We start from the raw sequence: 24,286 nt of genomic DNA on the forward strand, positions 1-24,286 counted from the left end.
CAGGTCACCAGTTAAAATTGAGTCATCTTCCTTCACAGCAGGACGTTCTGGCAGGGAACATAGAGTGTGTGTGTGTGTGTGTGTGTGTGTGTGTGTGTGTGTGTGTGTGTGTTGGGGGGCTTCTTACTGAGATAGCCTCTTTTCTGGACCATTGATGTGTTTGCACCAGGTAACTTCTAAAGTGTCATCTAACCTCAAGATTTATGAACCCCTTGAAGTGCCCAGCTTGGGGGACTTTCTGCTCAGTAGCTTTAGCTTGTCTGAGTATACGGGTTTCTACTTGGGAGCATGTTGCAAGGCCTGGCGATGTGAGCAGCCCTGCCCCTGGGTGGGTTTGCCCCTGTCTGGCGGAGGGCTGGGGCAAGCAGCAAGTTGCCCAGAGCCAGGGCTGCCTGATGGGGCCCCCCAGACACTTCAGCTCAGCCAGATAAAGCTCCTCCAGGCCACCATTCTCCGTGCCCCCAGAAATGTCCAGGTGCTCTCTGTAGGCACCATGAGTCATCCCCTCAGGGGCAGAAGTGGAGTTGAAGAGGGACAGAGAGGTGAGCTGTCATTGTGGCCAGAACCTGGGGCCGGACCCAGCCCCTTCCAGCCCCTGGTCTTTAGTGTCTGCACTGGGACGGCCAAGCGGGGCAGCAAACAGACGTGCTTGTGGCCACCTTGCTCTGGCCCATCAGAGGCTTCAGCAGCCAGGGCACAGGGACAGGCTGAAGCAGTGCAGCGATTGCTCTGCCATTTCTGTGCTGGGCTCCCGGCTCCTGCTGGGAGACAGGCCCTCCACCTGCCCTGTGTCGACAGGTGCTGTGTTCCTGCCGTTCCCCTTTGTGGCACTAACCAGCAGTCCTCAGAGGCCTCATTAGGCTGCTGGTGTCTCCAGGTGGGCTGCTGAGGTATGGTCTGACATCACAGCCGGCAGGAAGTCCCTGGGGGCCACGTGAGGGCAGGGTACATGGGAGCAGCCCCACACCAGCTCCTCATCTCCACCCCGATGCGGAAATGACAGACGAGGCTGCAGCTGGTGCCTCCTGAAAGGCATGCGCTCCACCTGGGGCGGCTTCCAAGGGGCTGCTATGCAGCGTTAGGGGGCTCCTAGCTGTAGAACGGAGTCTTGGGACAGGATCTATCAGGGCAAAGACCCAACTGGGCTGGAGGAATGAGGAACAGCTATGGGGGCCCACACATGCTCCCGAGTGTCTCCCTCAGTCACCCTCAGTCACCCTCAGTCACCCTCAGTCACCCTCAGTCACCAGCAGCCCAGGGGCTAGGTGGAGAGCAGGGGCTATGACACTGCCGGCTCCAGCCTCAGCCAGTGTCCTCCGGGGTTCTGGTAACCTTTGCGGGCACCCTAGGCTGCCGGGAGGGGGCAGGGTGTGGCACCTGTCCCAGAGGGGGGCTGGGTTTGCTCTGCAGGGGCTCACAGCTTCCCCTGCCTCGGGTGCCCTGTTCTCACCTGGATCCCTGGCCGTGGCCCGCCCAGGCAGGCTGGCACAAGGTGCAGGCTCCCTGACCAGCCCCTCCTCCTTGCCTTTGTTTCTTCCTTCTCCGGGTTTGGCAGAGGTGTGGAGGGAGGGAGCGCGCTCTTTCCACCCAGGCCCTCAGCAACAGGCACTGCACAGCTCTCTTCCGCGGGGACACGGCCAGCAGCTCCTGCCATGGAAAGGTGGAACCTAGGTGAGCCCCTCAGCCCCATCCCGCCCACCTGCCCTGGCTCCGGCACAGGTGGCCACCTTGTGACTTTCGCGTGCACCCACCAGCCCCCAGAAGTGCAGGAGAAGCAGAGATGAGGAGAGGCAGGGTTTCTAAACAAGGACATCTCAGCATGGAGTCCTGGGCACACTGCAATCCACACTCTGAGCATCTCAGCTCTCTTCAAGGGCTGGAGAGACGACTTGTCCAACAGCCTTTTCTTCTATCTGTCCATCCATTGTCCACCTGCAGGAACTCTGAAGCCAGACTGCTGAGTTCAAATCTTGTTTCTTTTTCTACTTCCTAGCTGCTTGACTTCTGGCAAGTTATTTAAATTCCCTGTGCCTCAGTTTCTTCTTCTATAACATCAGGTGATGATGATGCCCCTCTTACCTTACAGGATTGTGCCGATTAAATGACTTAATTTTTGTTAAGTACTTAAAACAGTGCCTTGCACATAGAGTTCAGAAATGCAGTATCAACTTGCTTTGCCTATTCCTCTTTTTGTCTATTCTCTATCTATCTATCTATCTATCTATCTATCTATCTATCTATCTATCTATCTACCTATCATCTATCTATCTACCTTTTCTCCTAAATGTTTTAGTTTTATTTATTGATTGCTTTTTAGAGAGAGAGGAAGTGAGAGAGGGCGAGAGAAACATCAATTTGTTCCACTTATTTCTGCATTCACTGGTTGATTGTTGTATGTGCCCTGACCAGGGATCGAACCCACAACCTTGGCATGTCAGTCTCTAACCAACGGAGCTACCCCGCCAGAGCTCCTCCCACCTATTTTTATATCCCTTATTATTCCAGAAATAATCCATAATGGCTTACAAAGATAGAACACACTGAGATGCCAAGAAAATGTGTGAGGGACATGGTGCCCTGTGTGGAGAGTGGCAGGAGTTTGGGGGGCACTGGCTCGGGCGCCTGAATGTCTAGCCTTGGTTTTGTCACTAACTGGGAGTTTAAGACAAGTCCTTCCTCTCCCTGCCCTCAGTCTTTCTGGTGTCCCCAGGGGGCATCATGACAATGCCCTGGCCACCTCCAGGGTTCGTTTTTTTTGGGGGGGAGGGGCAAAAAAATCAGCCTCAGTTTCTTTATCTCTAGAGGTAGCACAGCTGGCTTCAATGGGACAGTATGTGCAGAATGTGACATGTGGTCACCCCCAGTAAACATTAGCTGTTGTGAAATTTTCGTGAATACTCATCACTTGGCCTTAAAGGCAGAAGAGCCCTGGAGGGGCTGTGTTCCCGGCCGCAGTGTGGTGCGTTCTCTTTCCAGCTCACCTCCATCGTGCAGCGCTTGGCTTTTCTGTGTCCAGTAGCCAATGTTCAACAGAAAGTTAACAATGCCTATTCTTTCTCTTGTTAACACAAATATCACAGTGACAGAGATGACACTTACTGTGTACCAGGCCCTGTGCCATGCTCACTTTTCCCTGTGAGGTGGGGAGCAGTCTCACTGTCCAGATGAGGAGACTGAGGCACCGAGAACTCAAGTCACTTGACAGAGACCATATACTTAGCAAGTGGAAGACCCAGGTAGTGAACTCAAACCTTGACCCCTATCACTGCTCAAGAAAGATTAATAAGAGGATTAATAACAGATTCATTCCCTTGAGAATGACTAACCCACCCCCAGGAGACACTGACCATTGGCCTTGGATACTATTGAACACCAGCTGTTTTGGGGAAGCCAGTTTCAACTGACCAGAACTCAGCCAGGAAGCTCAGCACCTACGAAGTGCCCTGAGCCAGGGCCCCGGAGGTTAAAGGGGGCACTGTGGCCAGGGGGTGGTGTCAGAGCTATGGGAAAGCACCTGACTCCTACAGCCAAGGGCCAGCCGTCAGTCCCCACCTCCCCCTCGCTGGCTGGATGATCTTGGCCACAGCCCTGCCCAGTCTGTGCCAGTTGATGCCTCAACTGTAAAATGAGGAAGATGAAGCTCAAGGAAATAACAGTCGGGAAAGTGCATTGTAATTATAAAGGCAGGGCACTCTCCCTGTGGGAAGGCTTGGCCCCTTCTTGAAGGAACCCCAGTGCCCCACCAGAGCCCGGCATGCCAACAACTAGAGGGCCATGCTGTCTGGGCCAGCCTGCACGCTGGTAAACACCACGTGCCCGGCGGCGGGGAAGAGGAGCTTATTGAGGGATGGCTGGAGCTTCTCTGGCTGAGCTGTGAGCAGCTGGGTACAGGCTGATGGGCGAGGAAGGTAACAGAGGAGCTGTGGCTGAGGCCTGGAGGTATGGCCCTGCATGGAGGGTTCGGGGTGAGCATGAGATGAGAGGGAACCAGGCACCTTGGGGACCAGCCCAGGGAAGCCTCCAATAGCAAGTCCAAAACACCAGCTGAAACAGTGATCTCTGCATTGGTTGGTGAGGTGACAGCAACTAGGGCTGGGGCCTCCATGGGAGCCTGACATTGCCCTTGGTTGTAGTATACACTGAACGCAGCTTGAAGCTCCCACTTCCCATGCATGGCCATAGCCCCAGCTGTGGCTCCCCTGGCTTGTGGAAGAACACCATGGCCAACCACCCCTGACCCTCCTCTTTGGAAATTTCCTTTGGGAGTGTTTGGAAACCCAGACACTGCCTGCCCGTCCCTGCCTGCCCAAGCACCTCCTCGTGCCTCAGCGGGAGCCCCTCTGTCCACACCAGGGCTTTTCTTGTGACCAGGGTAAATATTAGCCGGCACTGTTAATGTTTAATGCCCCCACCTCATCCCCGGCCCCCGCGGGGGGACATTCTCCCTGACTCAGACGCAGCAGGAGGAAGGCAGTGGAACGGAGCCCAGTCCACTGAGGAAATGGCTGGGCTGTCCACGAACGATGGTGAGTGTGTGAGTGTGCGCTGAGCTGGAGGCAGCTTCGCTTGGACCTATTCTTGGAGGTGTGAGCTGGACACACTCTTTCCTCTCCTGGCCTCTGCCTTTCAGGGTACAAAGCACCCCGCCCTCACCCTGAGCCAGTCTCCTGTCTTAGAAAATTTGCTTTTGAAAGAGGATCCTGCCTTAACTCCAAAGAAATATAGCTTGAACAGCAGAATCCCGGGCACCGAGTGGGAGCCTGTTTGGAATTGAGGGGCAGGAGCCCGATGGGGTCGGCAGGGGAAGCAGCCGGCCTCTCTGCTCCGCTTTCAAGCCAGGCCAGCTGAGGGGGAGAGCCTCCGGTTAAGTGGCATGCTCCCAGCGGGATTCCTGTAACGGAGCCTGGAATCCAGCAAGGGCCTTTGCTGGCTGTGGTGGGCTCTGAGCCAAATCCAGAAAAGATGAGGGCTTGAGTGATGGGGGGCAAGCTCATCAAAGGCTCCAGGTGAGGTGGTTAAGGAGGGCACGGTTTCCTGGTGTGGTGAAGAAGTCATGAGTCTCGTCATGGCTCTGATACTAACTCCCCATGTGACCTGGAACAAGACCCGAACTGAGACACCCTAGAAGGCCTTGTGTGTGGGGATGGGCACCTGTTGCCTCCCCTGGCCTCTGGCGTCCAGACCCAGGCTGGCCCCTCCTAGCCTCTTCACTCAGGCCCAGGGAGCCTGCTGCTGGGACAGCGGAGCTCACCAGGCCCTGCGCCTCCACAGCCCAGGCCACAGTTCAGCACAGGTTAGGAAGTGCCAACTTGCACATTCCTCTGGCCTTGGGCACGACTTCCCTATGCCAAGAAAGGGTTCAAGCAGAGCAGGAAACAGGGGCCACCCTCAGCTGTGGAAGAACGCTCTGGCCAGGCTGCCCTGTAGCTTCCCAAGGGCAGCTGTGCTCTGTCCACAGGGTGGTGGGTGGGGCTAGAGCACTGGGCTCCTGCTGAGTGGCTCCACGGCAGGGTGGGACAAGCCCCAGCAGGCAGGACACTGGGCCATAGAGGCGGGGCACAGGACCATGGAGGCAGGGGGACTGGACCATGGAGGCAGGGGACTGGACCTTGGAGGCAGGACACTGGACTATGGAAGCAGGGGACTGGACCATGAAGGCAGGAGGACTGGACCATGGAGGCAGGACACTGGACCATGGAGGCAGGACACTGGACCATGGAGGCAGGGGACAGGACCATGGAGGCAGGGGACTGGACCATGGATGCAGGGGACTGGACCATGGAGGCAGGACACTGGACCATGGAGGCAGGGGACAGGACCATGGAGGCAGGGGACAGGACCATGGAGGCAGGAGACTGGACCATAGAGGCAGGGGACAGGACCATGGAGGCAGGGGACTGGACCATGGAGGCAGGACACTGGACCATGGAGGCAGGGGACAGGACCATGGAGGCAGGGGGACAGGACCATGGAAGCAGGACACTGGACCATAGAGGCAGGGGACAGGACCATGGAGGCAGGGGACTGGGCCATGGAGGCAGGGGACAGGACCATGGAGGCAGGGGGACAGGACCATGGAGGCAGGGGACTGGGCCATGGAGGCAGGGGGACAGGACCATGGAGGCAGGGGGACAGGAACATGGAGGCAGGACACTGGACCATGGATGCAGGGGACTGGGCCATGGAGGCAGGGGACTGGGCCATGGAGGCAGGGGACAGGACCATGGAGGCAGGGGGACTGGGCCATGGAGGCAGGGGACAGGACCATGGAGGCCGGGGACAGGACAATGGAGGCAGGGGGACAGGACCATGGAGGCAGGGGGACTGGGCCATGGAGGCAGGGGACTGGGCCATGGAGGCAGGGGACAGGACCATGGAGGCAGGGGACTAGACCATGGAGGCAGGGGACTGGGCCATGGAGGCAGGGGACAGGACCATGGAGGCAGGGGACTGGACCATGGAGGCAGGGGACTGGACCATGGAGGCAGGACACTGGGCCATGGAGGCAGGGGACAGGACCATGGAGGCAGGGGACTAGACCATGGAGGCAGGGGACTGGGCCATGGAGGCAGGGGACAGGACCATGGAGGCAGGGGACTAGACCATGGAGGCAGGACACTGGGCCATGGAGGCAGGGGACAGGACCATGGAGGCAGGGGACTGGACCATGGAGGCAGGGGACTGGGCCATGGAGGCAGGGGGACAGGACCATGGAGGCAGGGGGACAGGACCATGGAGGCAGGACACTGGACCATGGATGCAGGGGACTGGACCATGGAGGCAGGGGACTGGGCCATGGAGGCAGGGGACAGGACCATGGAGGCCGGGGACAGGACAATGGAGGCAGGGGGACAGGACCATGGAGGCAGGGGGACTGGGCCATGGAGGCAGGGGACTGGGCCATGGAGGCAGGGGATAGGACCATGGAGGCAGGGGACTAGACCATGGAGGCAGGGGACTGGGCCATGGAGGCAGGGGACAGGACCATGGAGGCCGGGGACAGGACCATGGAGGCAGGGGGACAGGACCATGGAGGCAGGGGGACTGGGCCATGGAGGCAGGGGACTGGGCCATGGAGGCAGGGGATAGGACCATGGAGGCAGGGGGACAGGACCATGGAGGCAGGACACTGGACCATGGATGCAGGGGACTGGACCATGGAGGCAGGGGACTGGGCCATGGAGGCAGGGGACAGGACCATGGAGGCCGGGGACAGGACCATGGAGGCAGGGGGACAGGACCATGGAGGCAGGGGACTAGACCATGGAGGCAGGACACTGGGCCATGGAGGCAGGGGACAGGACCATGGAGGCAGGGGACTAGACCATGGAGGCAGGGGACTGGGCCATGGAGGCAGGGGACAGGACCATGGAGGCAGGGGACTAGACCATGGAGGCAGGGGACTAGACCATGGAGGCAGGACACTGGGCCATGGAGGCAGGGGACAGGACCATGGAGGCAGGGGACTGGGCCATGGAGGCAGGGGACAGGACCATGGAGGCAGGGGGACTAGGCCATGGAGGCAGGACACTGGACCATGGAGGCAGGGGACTGGGCCATGGAGGCAGGAGACAGGGCCATGGAGGCAGGACACTGGGCCATGGAGGCAGGACACTGGACCATGGAGGCAGGGGGACTGGGCCATGGAGGCAGGACACTGGGCCATGGAGGCAGGACACTGGGCCATGGAGGCAGGGGACAGGACCATGGAGGCAGGGGACAGGACCATGGAGGCAGGGGACTGGGCCATGGAGGCAGGACACTGGGCCATGGAGGCAGGACACTGGGCCATGGAGGCAGGGGACAGGACCATGGAGGCAGGGGACAGGACCATGGAGGCAGGGGACTGGGCCATGGAGGCAGGGGACAGGACCATGGAGGCAGGGGACTGGGCCATGGAGGCAGGGGACTGGGCCATGGAGGCAGGGGACAGGACCATGGAGGCAGGGGGACTGGGCCATGGAGGCAGGGGACTGGGCCATGGAGGCAGGACACTGGACTATGGAAGCAGGGGACTGGACCATGAAGGCAGGAGGACTGGACCATGGAGGCAGGACACTGGACCATGGAGGCAGGGGACTGGACCATGGAGGCAGGGGACAGGACCATGGAGGCAGGGGACAGGACCATGGAGCAGGGGACTGGGCCATGGAGGCAGGACACTGGACCATGGAGGCAGGGGAAAGGACCATGGAGGCAGGGGACAGGACCATGGAGGCAGGACACTGGACCATAGAGGCAGGGGACAGGACCATGGAGGCAGGGGACAGGACCATGGAGGCAGGGGACAGGACCATGGAGCAGGGGACTGGGCCATGGAGGCAGGGGACTGGGCCATGGAGGCAGGACACTGGACCATGGAGGCAGGGGAAAGGACCATGGAGGCAGGGGACAGGACCATGGAGGCAGGACACTGGACCATAGAGGCAGGGGACAGGACCATGGAGGCAGGGGACTGGGCCATGGAGGCAGGGGACAGGACCATGGAGACAGGGGGACAGGACCATGGAGGCAGGGGACAGGACCATGGAGGCAGGGGACTGGGCCATGGAGGCAGGGGCCAGGACCATGGAGGCAGGGGGACAGGACCATGGAGGCAGGGGGACAGGACCATGGAGGCAGGGGGACAGGACCATGGAGGCAGGGGACAGGACCATGGAGGCAGGGGGACAGGACCATGAAGGCAGGACACTGGACCATGGATGCAGGGGACTGGGCCATGGAGGCAGGGGGACAGGACCATGGAGGCAGGGGACAGGACCATGGAGGCAGGACACTGGGCCATGGAGGCAGGGGACAGGACCATGGAGGCAGGGGACTGGACCATGGAGGCAGGGGACTGGGCCATGGAGGCAGGGCACTGGGCCATGGAGGCAGGGGACTGGGCCATGGAGGCAGGGGACAGGACCATAGAGGCAGGGGACAGGACCATGGAGGCAGGGGACTGGGCCATGGAGGCAGGGGACTGGGCCATGGAGGCAGGAGACAGGACCATGGAGGCAGGGGGACTGGCCCATGGAGGCAGGGGACAGGACCATGGAGGCAGGGGGACAGGACCATGGAAGCAGGACACTGGACCATAGAGGCAGGGGACAGGACCATGGAGGCAGGGGACAGGACCATGGAGGCAGGGGGACAGGACCATGGAAGCAGGACACTGGACCATAGAGGCAGGGGACAGGACCATGGAGGCAGGGGACTGGGCCATGGAGGCAGGGGACAGGACCATGGAGGCAGGGGGACAGGACCATGGAGGCAGGGGACTGGGCCATGGAGGCAGGGGGACAGGACCATGGAGGCAGGGGGACAGGACCATGGAAGCAGGACACTGGACCATAGAGGCAGGGGACAGGACCATGGAGGCAGGGGACTGGGCCATGGAGGCAGGGGACAGGACCATGGAGGCAGGGGGACAGGACCATGGAGGCAGGGGACTGGGCCATGGAGGCAGGGGACAGGACCATAGAGGCAGGGGACAGGACCATGGAGGCAGGGGACTGGGCCATGGAGGCAGGGGGACAGGACCATGGAGGCAGGAGACTGGACCATAGAGGCAGGGGACAGGACCATGGAGGCAGGGGACTGGGCCATGGAGGCAGGGGACTGGGCCATGGAGGCAGGACACAGGACCATGGAGGCAGGGGGACTGGCCCATGGAGGCAGGGGACAGGACCATGGAGGCAGGGGGACAGGACCATGGAAGCAGGACACTGGACCATAGAGGCAGGGGACAGGACCATGGAGGCAGGGGACAGGACCATGGAGGCAGGGGGACAGGACCATGGAAGCAGGACACTGGACCATAGAGGCAGGGGACAGGACCATGGAGGCAGGGGACTGGGCCATGGAGGCAGGGGACAGGACCATGGAGGCAGGGGGACAGGACCATGGAGGCAGGGGACTGGGCCATGGAGGCAGGGGGACAGGACCATGGAGGCAGGGGGACAGGACCATGGAGGCAGGACACTGGACCATGGATGCAGGGGACTGGGCCATGGAGGCAGGGGACTGGGCCATGGAGGCAGGGGACAGGACCATGGAGGCAGGGGGACTGGGCCATGGAGGCAGGGGACAGGACCATGGAGGCCGGGGACAGGACAATGGAGGCAGGGGGACAGGACCATGGAGGCAGGGGGACTGGGCCATGGAGGCAGGGGACTGGGCCATGGAGGCAGGGGACAGGACCATGGAGGCAGGGGACTAGACCATGGAGGCAGGGGACTGGGCCATGGAGGCAGGGGACAGGACCATGGAGGCAGGGGACTGGACCATGGAGGCAGGGGACTAGACCATGGAGGCAGGACACTGGGCCATGGAGGCAGGGGACAGGACCATGGAGGCAGGGGACTAGACCATGGAGGCAGGGGACTGGGCCATGGAGGCAGGGGACAGGACCATGGAGGCAGGGGACTAGACCATGGAGGCAGGACACTGGGCCATGGAGGCAGGGGACAGGACCATGGAGGCAGGGGACTAGACCATGGAGGCAGGGGACTGGGCCATGGAGGCAGGGGACAGGACCATGGAGGCAGGGGACTAGACCATGGAGGCAGGACACTGGGCCATGGAGGCAGGGGACAGGACCATGGAGGCAGGGGACTGGACCATGGAGGCAGGGGACTGGGCCATGGAGGCAGGGGGACAGGACCATGGAGGCAGGGGGACAGGACCATGGAGGCAGGACACTGGACCATGGATGCAGGGGACTGGACCATGGAGGCAGGGGACTGGGCCATGGAGGCAGGGGACAGGACCATGGAGGCCGGGGACAGGACAATGGAGGCAGGGGGACAGGACCATGGAGGCAGGGGGACTGGGCCATGGAGGCAGGGGACTGGGCCATGGAGGCAGGGGATAGGACCATGGAGGCAGGGGACTAGACCATGGAGGCAGGGGACTGGGCCATGGAGGCAGGGGACAGGACCATGGAGGCCGGGGACAGGACAATGGAGGCAGGGGGACAGGATCATGGAGGCAGGGGGACTGGGCCATGGAGGCAGGGGACTGGGCCATGGAGGCAGGGGATAGGACCATGGAGGCAGGGGGACAGGACCATGGAGGCAGGACACTGGACCATGGATGCAGGGGACTGGACCATGGAGGCAGGGGACTGGGCCATGGAGGCAGGGGACAGGACCATGGAGGCCGGGGACAGGACAATGGAGGCAGGGGTACAGGACCATGGAGGCAGGGGACTGGACCATGGAGGCAGGGGACAGGACCATGGAGGCAGGGGACTAGACCATGGAGGCAGGGGACTGGGCCATGGAGGCAGGGGACAGGACCATGGAGGCAGGGGACTAGACCATGGAGGCAGGACACTGGGCCATGGAGGCAGGGGACAGGACCATGGAGGCAGGGGACTGGGCCATGGAGGCAGGGGACAGGACCATGGAGGCAGGGGGACTAGGCCATGGAGGCAGGACACTGGACCATGGAGGCAGGGGACTGGGCCATGGAGGCAGGAGACAGGGCCATGGAGGCAGGACACTGGGCCATGGAGGCAGGACACTGGGCCATGGAGGCAGGGGACAGGACCATGGAGGCAGGGGGACTGGGCCATGGAGGCAGGGGACTGGGCCATGGAGGCAGGGGACAGGACCATGGAGGCAGGGGGACTGGGCCATGGAGGCAGGGGACTGGGCCATGGAGGCAGGACACTGGACTATGGAAGCAGGACACTGGACCATGAAGGCAGGAGGACTGGACCATGGAGGCAGGACACTGGACCATGGAGGCAGGGGACTGGACCATGGAGGCAGGGGACAGGACCATGGAGGCAGGAGACTGGACCATAGAGGCAGGGGACAGGACCATGGAGGCAGGGGACTGGGCCATGGAGGCAGGGGACTGGACCATGGAGGCAGGGGAAAGGACCATGGAGGCAGGGGACAGGACCATGGAGGCAGGAGACTGGACCATAGAGGCAGGGGACAGGACCATGGAGGCAGGGGACTGGGCCATGGAGGCAGGGGACAGGACCATGGAGACAGGGGGACAGGACCATGGAGGCAGGGGACAGGACCATGGAGGCAGGGGCCAGGACCATGGAGGCAGGGGGACAGGACCATGGAGGCAGGGGACAGGACCATGGAGACAGGGGGACAGGACCATGGAGGCAGGGGACAGGACCATGGAGGCAGGGGCCAGGACCATGGAGGCAGGGGGACAGGACCATGGAGGCAGGGGACAGGACCATGGAGGCAGGGGGACAGGACCATGAAGGCAGGACACTGGACCATGGATGCAGGGGACTGGACCATGGAGGCAGGGGACTGGGCCATGGAGGCAGGGGACAGGACCATGGAGGCAGGGGGACAGGACCATGGAGGCAGGGGACAGGACCATGGAGGCAGGACACTGGACCATGGAGGCAGGGGACTGGGCCATGGAGGCAGGGGACAGGACCATGGAGGCAGGGGGACAGGACCATGGAGGCAGGGGACAGGACCATGGAGGCAGGACACTGGACCATGGAGGCAGGGGACTGGGCCATGGAGGCAGGGGACAGGACCATGGAGGCAGGAGACTGGACCATAGAGGCAGGGGACAGGACCATGGAGGCAGGAGACTGGACCATAGAGGCAGGGGACAGGACCATGGAGGCAGGAGACAGGACCATGGAGGCAGGGCACTGGGCCATGGAGGCAGGGGACTGGGCCATGGAGGCAGGGGACAGGACCATGGAGGCAGGAGACTGGACCATAGAGGCAGGGGACAGGACCATGGAGGCAGGGGACTGGGCCATGGAGGCAGGGGACTGGGCCATGGAGGCAGGAGACAGGACCATGGAGGCAGGGGGACTGGCCCATGGAGGCAGGGGACAGGACCAAGGAGGCAGGGGGACTGGGCCATGGAGACAGGGGGACTGGGCCATGGAGGCAGGGGACAGGACCATGGAGGCAGGGGACAGGACCATGGAGGCAGGGGACTGGGCCATGGAGGCTGGACACTGGGCCATGGAGGCAGGGGACAGGACCATGGAGGCAGGGGGACTGGGCCATGGAGGCAGGGGACAGGACCATGGAGGCAGGGGACTGGGCCATGGAGGCAGGGGACTGGGCCATGGAGGCTGGACACTGGGCCATGGAGGCAGGGGACTGGGCCATGGAGGCAGGGGACAGGACCATGGAGGCAGGGGACTGGGCCATGGAGGCAGGACACTGGACCATGGAGGCAGGGGACAGGACCATGGAGGCAGGGGACTGGGCCATGGAGGCAGGACACTGGACCATGGAGGCAGGGGACTGGGCCATGGAGGCAGGACACTGGACCATGGAGGCAGGGGACTGGGCCATGGAGGCAGGGGACAGGACCATGGAGGCAGGGGACTGGGCCATGGAGGCAGGGGACTGGACCATGGAGGCAGGGGGACTGGGCCATGGAGGCAGGACACTGGACCATGGAGGCAGGGGACTGGGCCATGGAGGCAGGGGACAGGACCATGGAGGCAGGGGACTGGGCCATGGAGGCAGGACACTGGACCATGGAGGCAGGGGACTGGGCCATGGAGGCAGGACACTGGACCATGGAGGCAGGGGACTGGGCCATGGAGGCAGGGGACAGGACCATGGAGGCAGGGGACTGGGCCATGGAGGCAGGACACTGGACCATGGAGGCAGGGGACTGGGCCATGGAGGCAGGGGACAGGACCATGGAGGCAGGACACTGGACCATGGAGGCAGGGGACTGGGCCATGGAGGCAGGGGACTGGGCCATGGAGGCAGGGGACAGGACCATGGAGGCAGGGGACAGTGGACCACGTGATTTAGCCTTGGAACATCTCCTTTGTTCTGACTGACTGTGTAAGAGGCAGCTTACCAAAAGGGTGAAGCTTCTTGATTCCCAGCAACCCATTTTCTGGGTTCAAATCCCAGTTTACTCTTCACAACCATGTCACTGGGTGAGTTAGTTAACCTCTCTGTGCCTCCATGTTGTCGTGATCGTATATTAATGCCTCGCAGGGTCGTTATGATGATGAAATAAGTGAACACTTTGTCAGCCTTAGTCTGGCCTGCAGTAAGCACTGCATATAAATGTTTCTTAAATAATGTACCAGAGGACAGAAACCCAAGAGGGAAGCGACTAGAAATCTGGTTTGAGACCAGTTCTGCCTCCAACTTTCCTTGGGATTCTAAACAAGTGTCTGAGCTGGGCCTCAGTTTCCTCCTTCTCTTCATCTACTCATTCGTCTCGCAAATATTTGCGAAGCCCCTTGCAGCTGATTAGTCTTATGAGGAGAGGCCACTGGGGAGCCGTCTTTCCTGGCCTTTCCCCCCTTTGTGTGAAGCAGGGGAGGAGAGAGCGCTCCTCTTCCAGGGCTGACGGAGGCCCCGCAGGCCGCGTGGCTCCCCGCTCTGGATGCTTAGGATTCGGTCCGGAGTCGACTGTGCCAGAAGCAGCCTCGGGCAGACGCCCTCTCTGGCAGAGGCATTGCCAACCTACCAGCCCCCTCTCCCAAGGTCTCTCTCTGCCTGTCCGCCCCTGCCCACCTGGACCCTGGGGGCCAGGACAAGGACGGAGCTCCACCGTCTGTGTCTGTGCCCTGCCCTCACCCTGTCTCTGCTCCTTCTCCAGGTGGCAGTCCCAAGGGGGATGTGGACCCATTCCACTACGGTAAGCCTGGTTGGCCCTCCGCCTGCCTTCCTGAGCCTACCCCCCAGCCCCCCGATTGTTCCCAGCCTCTCCCAGCCCTGGGTCATACGCCCCTCACTTCCCTGGTGACTGTGGGGCTGCCCGGATAACCCCTCCGCCCCCTTGCCCTCTCCTCCTTCAGACTACGAGACTGTCCGCAACGGGGGCCTGATCTTTGCCGGCCTGGCCTTCGTCGTGGGGCTCATCATCATCCTCAGTAAGTGGGGTCAACCTCAGGTGGGCAGGGGGTGCTGGATGGGAGCACGCTTCTTCTCAGAGCCGCGGAGCCCACTGGCTTTTCAGGTAGCAGAGGGGGGTGGGAGACAGCCCTTCCGCCCCCTTTCCAGACCCTGGAGAGGATGAGGGAGGCTCTCTGCCCCACTCCCCTCCCCTGTGCCGGACTTGGGGACTGAGGGACACCTCAGTGGAGGGAGGCATCTTGGGGTGTCCCCCTACATGGTCCTTGGACCACACAGAGGAGGCTCCGTAGCTCTCAGGAGCACCCTGTAGTGGACCCAGGAGAGGCTGCCAGGTGGGAGGGCCGGCTTCCTGGGACAGGGAAGCTCCAGCGTAAATGGGGGAGGGGGTTGGGTAACAGGTGGGAGCTACCCTCTACTGGACACCCCACCCCCTCTGACCTGGCACTTCCCTGGCCCTTGTCACCCTCTCAGCAACACTGACGATGGCACACTGTCACCAGTTTCCAGATTAAAAATCAGACCCACCCTGAGCAGAGCAGCCCCTGCTCATGGTTCCACAGCCAGTCAGAGCAGGGCTGACTCCGCCGGACCCACGAGTGTCCCCCAGCAGCTGCCAGAAAGCAAGTGTGGCTGCCAGCTGGCGGTCTGGGCCGCTGCTAGTGGACAGGGGGCCCCGCCCTCTGGGCCGCGTTTGCGAACACCGGCATCTCTCCAGCGGAGGGAGGGTCTCCCTGGAGCTGAGCGGCCAGTGAAAACCGACCTCTTTTCTCTCTTCAGGCAAAAGATTCCGTTGCGGGGGCAAAAAGAAGCACCGGTGAGTGCCCGCAGAGGGTGATGTCTGCTGGGCGGGGGGGGGGGGTAGTGCCCGCAGAGGGTGATGTCTGCTGGGGGGGGTAGTGCCCGCAGAGGGTGATGTCTGCTGGGCGGGGGGGGGGGGGGGAGTGCCCGCAGAGGGTGATGTCTGCTGGGGGGGGGGGTAGTGCCCGCAGAGGGTGATGTCTGCTGGGGGGGGGAGTGCCCGCAGAGGGTGATGTCTGCTGGGGGGGGGGGAGTGCCCGCAGAGGGTGATGTCTGCTGGGCGGGGGGGTGGGGGGGCAGGCTGAGAATTTGGGTCTCTGAGGCCTGTTAAGAAGGCCCCACCCTCGGGGACCCAAGACTGGCCTCCTTCCCTACTGACCTCTTACCTGTCCTTTTCCCTCATCCCTTCCAGGCCAGTCAGTGGAGACGAGCTGTAACAATAGGTATGTTTGGGAGGGGTGGGCAGGGGTGCCTCCAGGGATGGATGTGGAGAAATAAGAAAGAGCTTGGGACTGGGCAGGAAGAGTTTTAGGATCTTCCATCTGTCACCCATCACATGTGTTTAGATGATGGCCAGGGAGGCTGCGAGATGCCAGAGAGAGTGAGAACAGCAGGACTGGGACGGAGGCCGGCCTCTGCCCCATCACACCCACCTCTGCCCCATCACACCCACCTGTGCCCCATCACACCCACCTGTGCCCCATCACAGCCCACCTCTGCCCCATCACACCCACCTGTGCCCCATCACAGTCCACCTCTGCCCCATCACACCCACCTGTGCCCCATCACGCCCACCTCTGCCCCATCATGCCCACCTGTGCCCCATCACGCCCACCTCTGCCCCATCACGCCCACCTGTGCCCCATCACGCCCACCTCTGCCCCATCACGCCCACCTGTGCCCCATCACGCCCACCTCTGCCCCATCACGCCCACCTGTGCCCCATCACGCCCACTTGTGCCCCATCACGCCCACCTGTGCCCCATCACAGCCCGAGCCGGCTTTGTCTTCTCAGTCAGCTGCGCCACCGCTGCGTGGGGGACAGCGGAGAAGCCTTCCCCGAGCTGCACACTTCTGTTCAGCACTGCGAGGCCCTCGGGCTGAAGGAAGTACCAGGCTTCATGTGACCCCTGGACAGGCATAGCCCTCTCCCACCCCGTCTTTCTAATAATAAAGCTGAGCTTAGAGCCGGCTCCTTCTGTGGCTTGTCTCTCTCCTGTAACTGCCATGACGCACTCCTCCAGGCTGGAGTGCATTGCTCAGGCGCCCCTGCCCCTTAGAGCAAGTAGGCCTCTCCTCACCCCCTAAGTTACCAAGAGCCCCTGGATAGAGGACTCAGCCTGTCTTTCAACTGCCAGACAGAGAGACCCAGGAGTCTGAATGTCACAAGTTCAAAGCCATTGGGTCTGTTGGGTGCTGCCTGGTTATCCGCCCAGGCTCTGGGTACCTCTGTTGGAGCTACCCCACTACCAGTTGCTGTGGACAGGCCCGGGCTGCCAAAAGTGTAGCAGTTGGTGGCCACATTGTGTATTCTGCCATCTCCCCAAATGCACCAATATGCCAGGGAGGGTGGTCTGCAAGGCCTGGTGCGGGCCTCAGCAATGCTGTCTCCTGCCTGCTGACCCTGTTGCTAAGCTCAGGCCACCCACCCCCTTTTACTTGTGGGGCCAGGGGACCTCATCTAGAGCCACTCTCGTCCATGCATTTGAGCGCTGGCTTGGCTAATCTCGGGGTTGGGGCCGGGGAGTGGCCAGGGAGGGTGGGCCCTGTTCCCACTTCCTACAGCCCACTGTCCATTCTGGCAGGCCCCTCCCAGGACAGCTTCAGCCTGAGGCAGTGTTGGACTGGCTCTCCCACGATGTCTGACTTCTTAATGTCTGCACTCCCCTTGCAAGTGCAGCCCAGCGCTCTTGGGCCTCTCTGCCCTCTCCCCCCTTTCCCTATAGAAGCCTCCAGGAGGCTGGATGGGACAATGGGATCGTGGCGCCACACAGTGTCCCGTTTCCTCATTTGGATCTGCACGCCTCCCAGGGAGGGGAAGGGGGAACTGGCAAGTTAGTGGATTTTGAAATGAATAGCGTGTGACTGAGGAGCAGGGGCGGGGTAAGCTACCATTCCACCTGAGAACTGAGGTCTGTGTCTTTTTCCTCTGCCCCTAGGTCCTGAAGACCCCCAGCCCTCACAGAACCACAGAAGGCTTGAGCACAGACAGCCCTTCCAAGGGCAAAAATAATCCTCCCTTTTCAGAATGTGCTCTGAATGTGGGCCCACCAGTGACAAATAAAATGTGAGGGGCCAGCCCCTAAACAGAACTCGGTATTTGTATACATGAGATGAGGCACACGCGGGCTGTCCAGGACAGTGGGAAGCAATGACAGGAGTGGGGCAGGTCCACCCAGGGGGCTGCTGGGGGCTCCGGGAGCCCCTTAGATGCAGCAGCAATGCAAACAGAAGGAGGGGGAACTCCAGGCCTGTGGCCCAGGGGGCGGAAATCAGAGTGGTAGAGAAGAGAATGTCTTCATACGCAGGTTCTGAGTCTGCCAACACAGGGGGAGTTCCTGCGGCTTCGGCGAGAAAATGGTCTGGGTGAGTCTCCTTCCCTCTCCGCCCTGCTGCGAGCCCTCCATCCCATGGAGCACGAGGCTCCCACGGGTACCAGGCTATCTTCCCAGAGAACCTGGAGTGCTGTTCAAACCACCAGATACCCACCATCTCCTCCAGGCCTATTGAATAGCAGTCCTGGGGCGGACTCACTCAAACTGATGCTTAACCTGTTCACAGGTGACTCTGGAGTCTGGAGAGCAGCTAGTGCTGACAACTGTGGATCCTGATGGCATTCTGAGGCCTGTGACCTGCTCCTGGTCTGGGCCCTTTTGGTCACTTCCCCTTCCCTTTCAATGAAGGTCACATGGACTGGGAGCCACTGAACTTTCACTTCACTTGGAATTTTCCACAATTCAGTATTACAATTTGAGTCACAAAGAATACCCAAGCCTGAGAAGCGATTGGATAAATTATTCTTAACCATAACAGCGTCAAAGAGCCTTAGTCCAGGGACATGCAATTCCCATTATTACCACCAGAGGGAGCATGTGTCTTACTAAGAATCCTTTCAAACTTTGGGTTTTCAACCCAGAGTGGCCAAGGGCTGTGGGGTCCTTTGCCGCCAAGAGGGGCCTCTTGAATGGTCAGCTGGGAGGCCTGACTCCTGGGAGAGCTCTGATCTCTGCTCATGCCACTCGCACATCCTTTGGGTGCAGCATGCCCTGGTCTGGGGTAATTCTTGGCTGTGAGGTTCTTGAGCCCTCACTTGTTCCTAAAGTAGGGACCATATGTGACCTGCACCCCCTCCCCAGGCTTGGGGAGCCGTGAAGCCTCTGACCCCACAGAGTGAGTTTAGTTCATCAACATCACGAGCAGGACTTGAGACGGGTGGAAACATCAGGCGGGACGTTTGTGTGGTGGCCAGGTAAAGAGGTTAGCTGCCTGAAGGATGCTTCCCGACCCGAGCTGCAGGTATTCTGACTTAACTGGTGGGGGCATTGGTGGTTTTTAACCTCCCCAGGGGAGCTTAAGATGGAGCCAGGGTTGAAAGTCACCGGCTTAGTAGGTGGGTACGCGAGGAGAGTGGCAGGCAGGGGACCGGTGCCCTTAGGAGGGAGTGTCAGAGGCCCCAGGAAAACCTGACCTGCTTCCCGGTCAGCCCCAGGGAGGGGCAAGCAGCTCCGCCCTGCCCGGCGGGGTCCTCATCACAGCTCCCTCCAGTTCTGAGAGAGTGTTCTGGACCCCAAGGGCACCTGCTGGCCTTGGACGCGGGGCCCTGGGGTCTTCCTTGGAGCCTGCTCTGCCCTGGCCTTCCCTTGCAGCACCATGCACAGGAGGAGCAGGGCACCAGGTCCGGGGTGGGGCAGGAGCAGTGAGTGCCTGGTGAGCGCTTCAGCTCCAGGGCCTGGCCACGGCCCAAACCCGCCACCTCTGCAGCCCTTAATCCATGGGGAGTCACACATATGGGGGGTGGTGAGGGCAGAAGCAGAGCCTGGAGTGGGGGTGGCGGGGAGGGCAGGGCAGGGCCCTCTTTTCCATGTCCCTGGTTTTCCCTGTCAGAGGAATCAGAGGCTTGGACTGGTGATCTCTGGCTCCTTACAGGTATTGATCTCCTTTCCAGGGGGACGGTGCCCTTGGCACAGGCCTCCGATGTTTCTAAACTTTGGGACCTTGGGGGAGACCCCCAAGCCAGCTCAGCCTCTCCCCAGCTGAGCAAGGTGGAGGCACTCTGAAAGACACTGGTTCTATAGCTGTGAAAGAGAGCGGGCTCCCTGGGCAGAGGGGGGTGGCAGGTGGAGGTGGAGGGCGGTGCTGAAACGGGGCCAGGCAGAGGGGGTGTGAGTCTCCCCTCCGGCCCTCCTTCTGCCCCACCTCACTCCAGGGCTGTGGGCTGTGGGGAGATAGATCACCCCCTGCTGATCTATGGCACCAGGCGGCTGAGCTCTGAACTGTGTGTGGTCCAACAGGGCCTCTGGGGTGGGGGACATCAGAGGCCAATGCCATGGCCACCAGCCCTGTCCCGTGGGTGAGTCCCTGGCTGGGAAGACGGACCCAGGGCCACCGCAGCCTCTCTCAAGGGCCTTGGGAAGGCCAGGTGGGGGCACAGTGACACTGTGCTGTGTCTGTCTGCTCCCCCAGGCTCTGGTGGCAGTAGGCGTCTCCCAGACCGGGGGTCACTTATGCTTTTTGCTGTTGAGTGAAAAGGGCTTGAGAAGAAATCCTACTTGGAACTGGGAACCTTGGTGTCCTGGGCTTCAGCCTGACAGGCATCAGAGTGGTTAGGGGGGTGGCGACAGGAGACAGGGTGAGGGGTTCCCCCACGTGGACAAGTCTCATCCGGAAAGGCCCTGGCACAAGCTGTGTTGGGTGGCAGCACCCTAGCCTGAGACTGGCAGCTCACCTGGGGCTTGTTGGGCTGCCCGCTCTGACCTGGTGACCGCATTGTCCCGCCCCGCCCTGATGCTTGCAGGCATTCCGGGGTGCCCTCCACTTTAGATCTCTAAACTTAGTTCCCCTTTTAAGAAACTCTCAGTGTCACTTCCCCCAAAGGGCTTCCTTGTTGTCACCAAGAGGAATTCCCCAGGGGAGCGGGGCAGGGGGAAGGATAGGAAAGCGGGAAGTTCCCGGTTGGGGCAGCGATCCGTGGCCTCAGAAAGGTACCTGCAGCTCAGCACAGCCAGTGCCAGAGAAGGTAGAAATCCGGCCTCAGGGCCAGTTTTGCCCTCAGCCTTCTGTGTGACCTTGAGGAATCTGTGGTCTCTCTCTGGACTTGGCTTTAGGAAAAGAAAATGCAAGACAAAAATTCCAGGCATTGGCTTCAAAGTCAAGGGCCTCAGGAAGGGGTGATTGGGGGGGGGGGGTTGGTCCCCTTCTCCCCTCCAGCCCCCGTGGAAGCTGGGCTCAGGGAAGGCTGGTGTGCCCATGTGCCTACGCGCGCACACACCATAAACCCACACCGGCTTCCTCCTGGTAGTTAAAGCAGAGACGCGTGGCAAGTGATGATGGCAGGACAAAAAGACACACTTCCAAAGCCAAGACGAGGTCGGTTTGGCCCAGAGCCAGGAGCATGGTGCATTCCCTCATGGTCTTTGTTTTCTGAAAGGCCTACCAACCAGTAACAGTTATGCCAAACCCAGCCCGCGCAGTATCCTCTGCTCTGAGGTCAGTGACGTTTCCAGTCTCCTGTCCGTGGACCCTATGCTCCCCATGCCGTTAATAAAACCACCAGGGAACGGCCTCAGCCCTTAGGTGCCGGACCAGAGCGGGGCCTGGCTGGGACTTGGCAACCCCTGGGCCATTTCAGACCCAGGGCGGGGGGTAGGGGCGAGCCACCTCCCATCGCCCTGATTCTGACCATCCCGTCCTGTCTTGCTATCCACAGCCTGCCAGTGACACGGGGGCAGGGGTTGTGTCTGATAGTGTCTTCCCAACCCCCAGTTCGAGCCCATTCCTGGGACATAGCACCTGCTAAGTAAATGTGTGCTGAATGAGCACGTGAGTGGGTGACCAAAGGAATGGATGGGTCACAAGTGATTCCCCACATCAGGCCTCACTGCCTCCTGCTCCCCAAGGGGCAAAGAGGGCTGTTGGGTGCTACATTCCAGGGAGGTGGCTGGAGTTGTGGGGTGTGTGCTCACTTGGGTGAGGGTTTGGGGGTTAGTCCAGTGACAGCCAGCAATACTTCCTTGGCATCACAGTTAACATCGTAAGCATGTAACCAGCAGGCCCGGATTTGAGCCCTGGTTGGCCAATTATGGACTATGGGACTGTGGGCAAATCCCCTCTAAGCCTCAGTTCCCCCAAATGGAAAAAGAGTTTCTAACCCATTGAGGTTTCTTGTTCTGCTCTAGCCCTTGGTGACCAGGGGCTGCTGCAGTGACTGTCCCTAAGGCTCTTCCCGTGCCAGCACTTGCCACACGCTCTCTCAGAACCCCACCAGGGGCCCCGCCTTTTCCCTAATGCTTTAATTTTTGCAGGTTCTGTCGAGTGCATTCTTCTCAGGACCCTGTTCAGGCAGGGCCGAGGGACAGAGGGCCCCTGAGTCTGCCCTCAGAGGGGCCAGGGCCCAGGAGGAGGTGGCTCACAGAGCCCGGCTCAGACATTTGAGCCCTGATGCGGACTTGGAGGTGTCCCACCCCCTGGGCCATGTGCCAGGTCAGCTGTGGGCTCCCCAGCTCCCTGGAGTCCATTGGAAGGTCGCTTATGGCTACTGTGCTGGGACCAAGGAGCGTTTGTGAAAAAGTACCTTAATTATAGGATTCTGCTTTGTGTGCATTCTGTGTGGGAGAGTACGTACATGTATGAATGTGTGTGAGTGTGTATTATGGTGCGCACACACACCTGAGCGTGTTACGAGTGATGTTTGGGACTCGGGAGGAGTCGAGCAGACCAGGAAGCAGGGAAGGACTGAGCAGAAGGTGCAAGAGGCAACCCCGGCATCTGAAGACCCACGTAACCCCCTGCCTCGCCTCTCTCCGGACTGTGGGCCCCTCGGCTGAGATCAGAGGACGTTGTTTGTCTCTTCTGACAGTTTTTAGGGGCTGACATCGACCCCACTGGGGCAGGTAGTGAGTGTGGGGTGGCAAGTCTGTGTCATGGCTCAAATGGTGCTGGAGTGTCTGGGCTGGGTCCTGGGGCTGCGCCCGTCTCCTCCTGGGACCTGGCCAGTCCAAGATCAGACTCAGGGCCCTCCGCCTCTCGTCCCTCCCTGAATGATGTCCTGAAGGGTGGGGCTGCTGTGGTGGAGAACCTGGGCCAGCAGCACCCAGCCCATCCCCCCCTGCAGCACCAGGGGAGGCCCAGAGCCAGGTTCCCTGTGCAGACACCGGGGGACAGAGGGACCGTGGAGGCCACCAGCAGTGGGAAGGCAGCGAGATGTCCCTCCAGGGAACAGGGCCACATCCTTGGGGCCAGGTAGAGCAGGGAGGGAGGGGGGAGGCGGGCTCCTGTACTTCCCAAACTGCCACTCTAGGAAGTATAGGTGCTGCTGTTCTGGGCCACCTGAGTGGGGCCTGTCCATCCATCCTGGGGCTCCACAATGAGCTCCTTCCCCAAACAAGGCAGGATTGCCCGTCATCCTGTGGTCTCTGCACAAACTCCTTTTGTCACCTCTCTCAGAATTGGAGGCGATCTCCGACAGTTTGGAAAGACTCATTTCCTTCTAGATCTGATATTTTTCCTCTTAAATTGTGTGGTAAAAATAACATGCCTCAGGAATAGTGCCATGAGGAGGTAGGTGCTGGGAGAGTAGGGGACAGACCTGGATTTGAAGCTCAGCTCTGCCACTGACTGGCTGGGCAGCTCCGGGCAAGTCCCTTAGTATCTCTGAACCTCTGTTTCCTTGTCCAAAATGGGAATTAAGAAGATTGAATGAGATTGGGTGTATACAAGATATGTAAGCCATAACGTGCTCCAAAAATACCAAGTGGGTTTTTAATGGAGGAACGAAGCAATATCAATAGAGTTTTTCACTGGGCTGGGTGATTGCATGCTTTCTAAGTCATCCATTTGGCAAAATATCCATTGAATATTTGAGTATCAAGTACGTACCAGGCACTCTGTTAGGTAGGTGTTTTGATAAGCTTAAGTGAAAACTGTTTGTGTAACTATAAAGCACAAACTCGTAGATCTTCCAGTCTAGTGTTTCCCAAATGCCAATCCTAAGGCCCATGCTGAGCTGCTTACCTGCAAACTACCTGGGAAATAGAGATTCCTGATTCTGTAGCCTGGAACCTTCCCTTTCCCCGGTGTCTGCGTCTCTCTCTGCCTGCACGCATGGGTTGCACAGTTGGGGTTGGGAGACTCTGATCTAGTTCAGCCGCTCGCTGCCCGGCGGAGTCTGAGCAGCGGAGTCTGAGCCCCAGAGATGCGAGACCCTCTCAGAGCACAGCATATCACATGCCAGGGGTTCAGGAGCACCCGCACTTTGTATACTTTTCCAGAGGGGCAAGGACAGCCGGTCTCAGGTCTCCTCTCAAAGGTCTGGCCTCTGAGGCTGTGGCTCAGCAGAGCACCCAGAAAGTGGAAGCAGAAGATTCAAGTCTATTTGTCATTTAGTGGCTGCGTAACCTTTAGCAAATCACTTGTTTCTTGTAGCCTCCATTTCCTTA

The 24,286-nt window shown here is 60.5% G+C and overlaps 1 protein-coding gene and 1 long non-coding RNA gene across 4 annotated transcripts; one reads left to right on the forward strand and one right to left on the reverse strand.

Annotated features, from left to right (window-relative positions):
- The first annotated feature begins 1,528 nt into the window (after positions 1–1,528).
- FXYD2 (FXYD domain containing ion transport regulator 2) lies at positions 1,529–17,942 on the forward strand. 3 transcript variants are annotated; one of them, XM_066372539.1, is made up of 6 exons: positions 1,529–1,671; positions 14,578–14,616; positions 14,777–14,851; positions 15,612–15,648; positions 16,045–16,075; positions 17,792–17,942. In XM_066372539.1, the coding sequence occupies exons 1-5, from the start codon at positions 1,653–1,655 to the stop codon at positions 16,067–16,069; spliced, it is 195 nt and encodes a 64-aa protein (XP_066228636.1). In that variant the 5' UTR covers positions 1,529–1,652; the 3' UTR covers positions 16,070–16,075; positions 17,792–17,942. The 3 variants fall into 3 exon arrangements, with proteins under 3 accessions (XP_066228636.1, XP_066228627.1, XP_066228633.1); XM_066372530.1 differs by lacking the exon at positions 1,529–1,671 and adding an exon at positions 4,408–4,526; XM_066372536.1 differs by lacking the exons at positions 1,529–1,671; positions 17,792–17,942 and adding exons at positions 4,408–4,526; positions 16,648–16,827.
- On the reverse strand, positions 16,088–16,704 carry LOC136398146 (uncharacterized). The gene is made up of 3 exons (XR_010749999.1): positions 16,608–16,704; positions 16,448–16,487; positions 16,088–16,265 (listed from the first exon to the last, which is right to left on the reverse strand). It is a non-coding gene; the product is annotated as an uncharacterized lncRNA (long non-coding RNA).
- Positions 17,943–24,286: the final 6,344 nt, after the last annotated feature.

The sequence above is a fragment of the Saccopteryx leptura genome, chromosome 1 (assembly GCF_036850995.1).
Source record: "Saccopteryx leptura isolate mSacLep1 chromosome 1, mSacLep1_pri_phased_curated, whole genome shotgun sequence".
In the NCBI taxonomy this organism is placed as follows: Eukaryota; Metazoa; Chordata; class Mammalia; order Chiroptera; family Emballonuridae; genus Saccopteryx; species Saccopteryx leptura.

Coding starts and splice junctions, on each gene's coding strand:
- FXYD2 (XM_066372530.1), top strand. CDS start 4,502: ATGGCTGGGCTGTCCACGAACGATG. Junction 14,852..15,611: donor GGGGCTCATCATCATCCTCA/GTAAGTGGGGTC, acceptor TTCTCTCTTCAG/GCAAAAGATTCCGTTGCGGG. Junction 15,649..16,044: donor GGGGGCAAAAAGAAGCACCG/GTGAGTGCCCGC, acceptor CATCCCTTCCAG/GCCAGTCAGTGGAGACGAGC.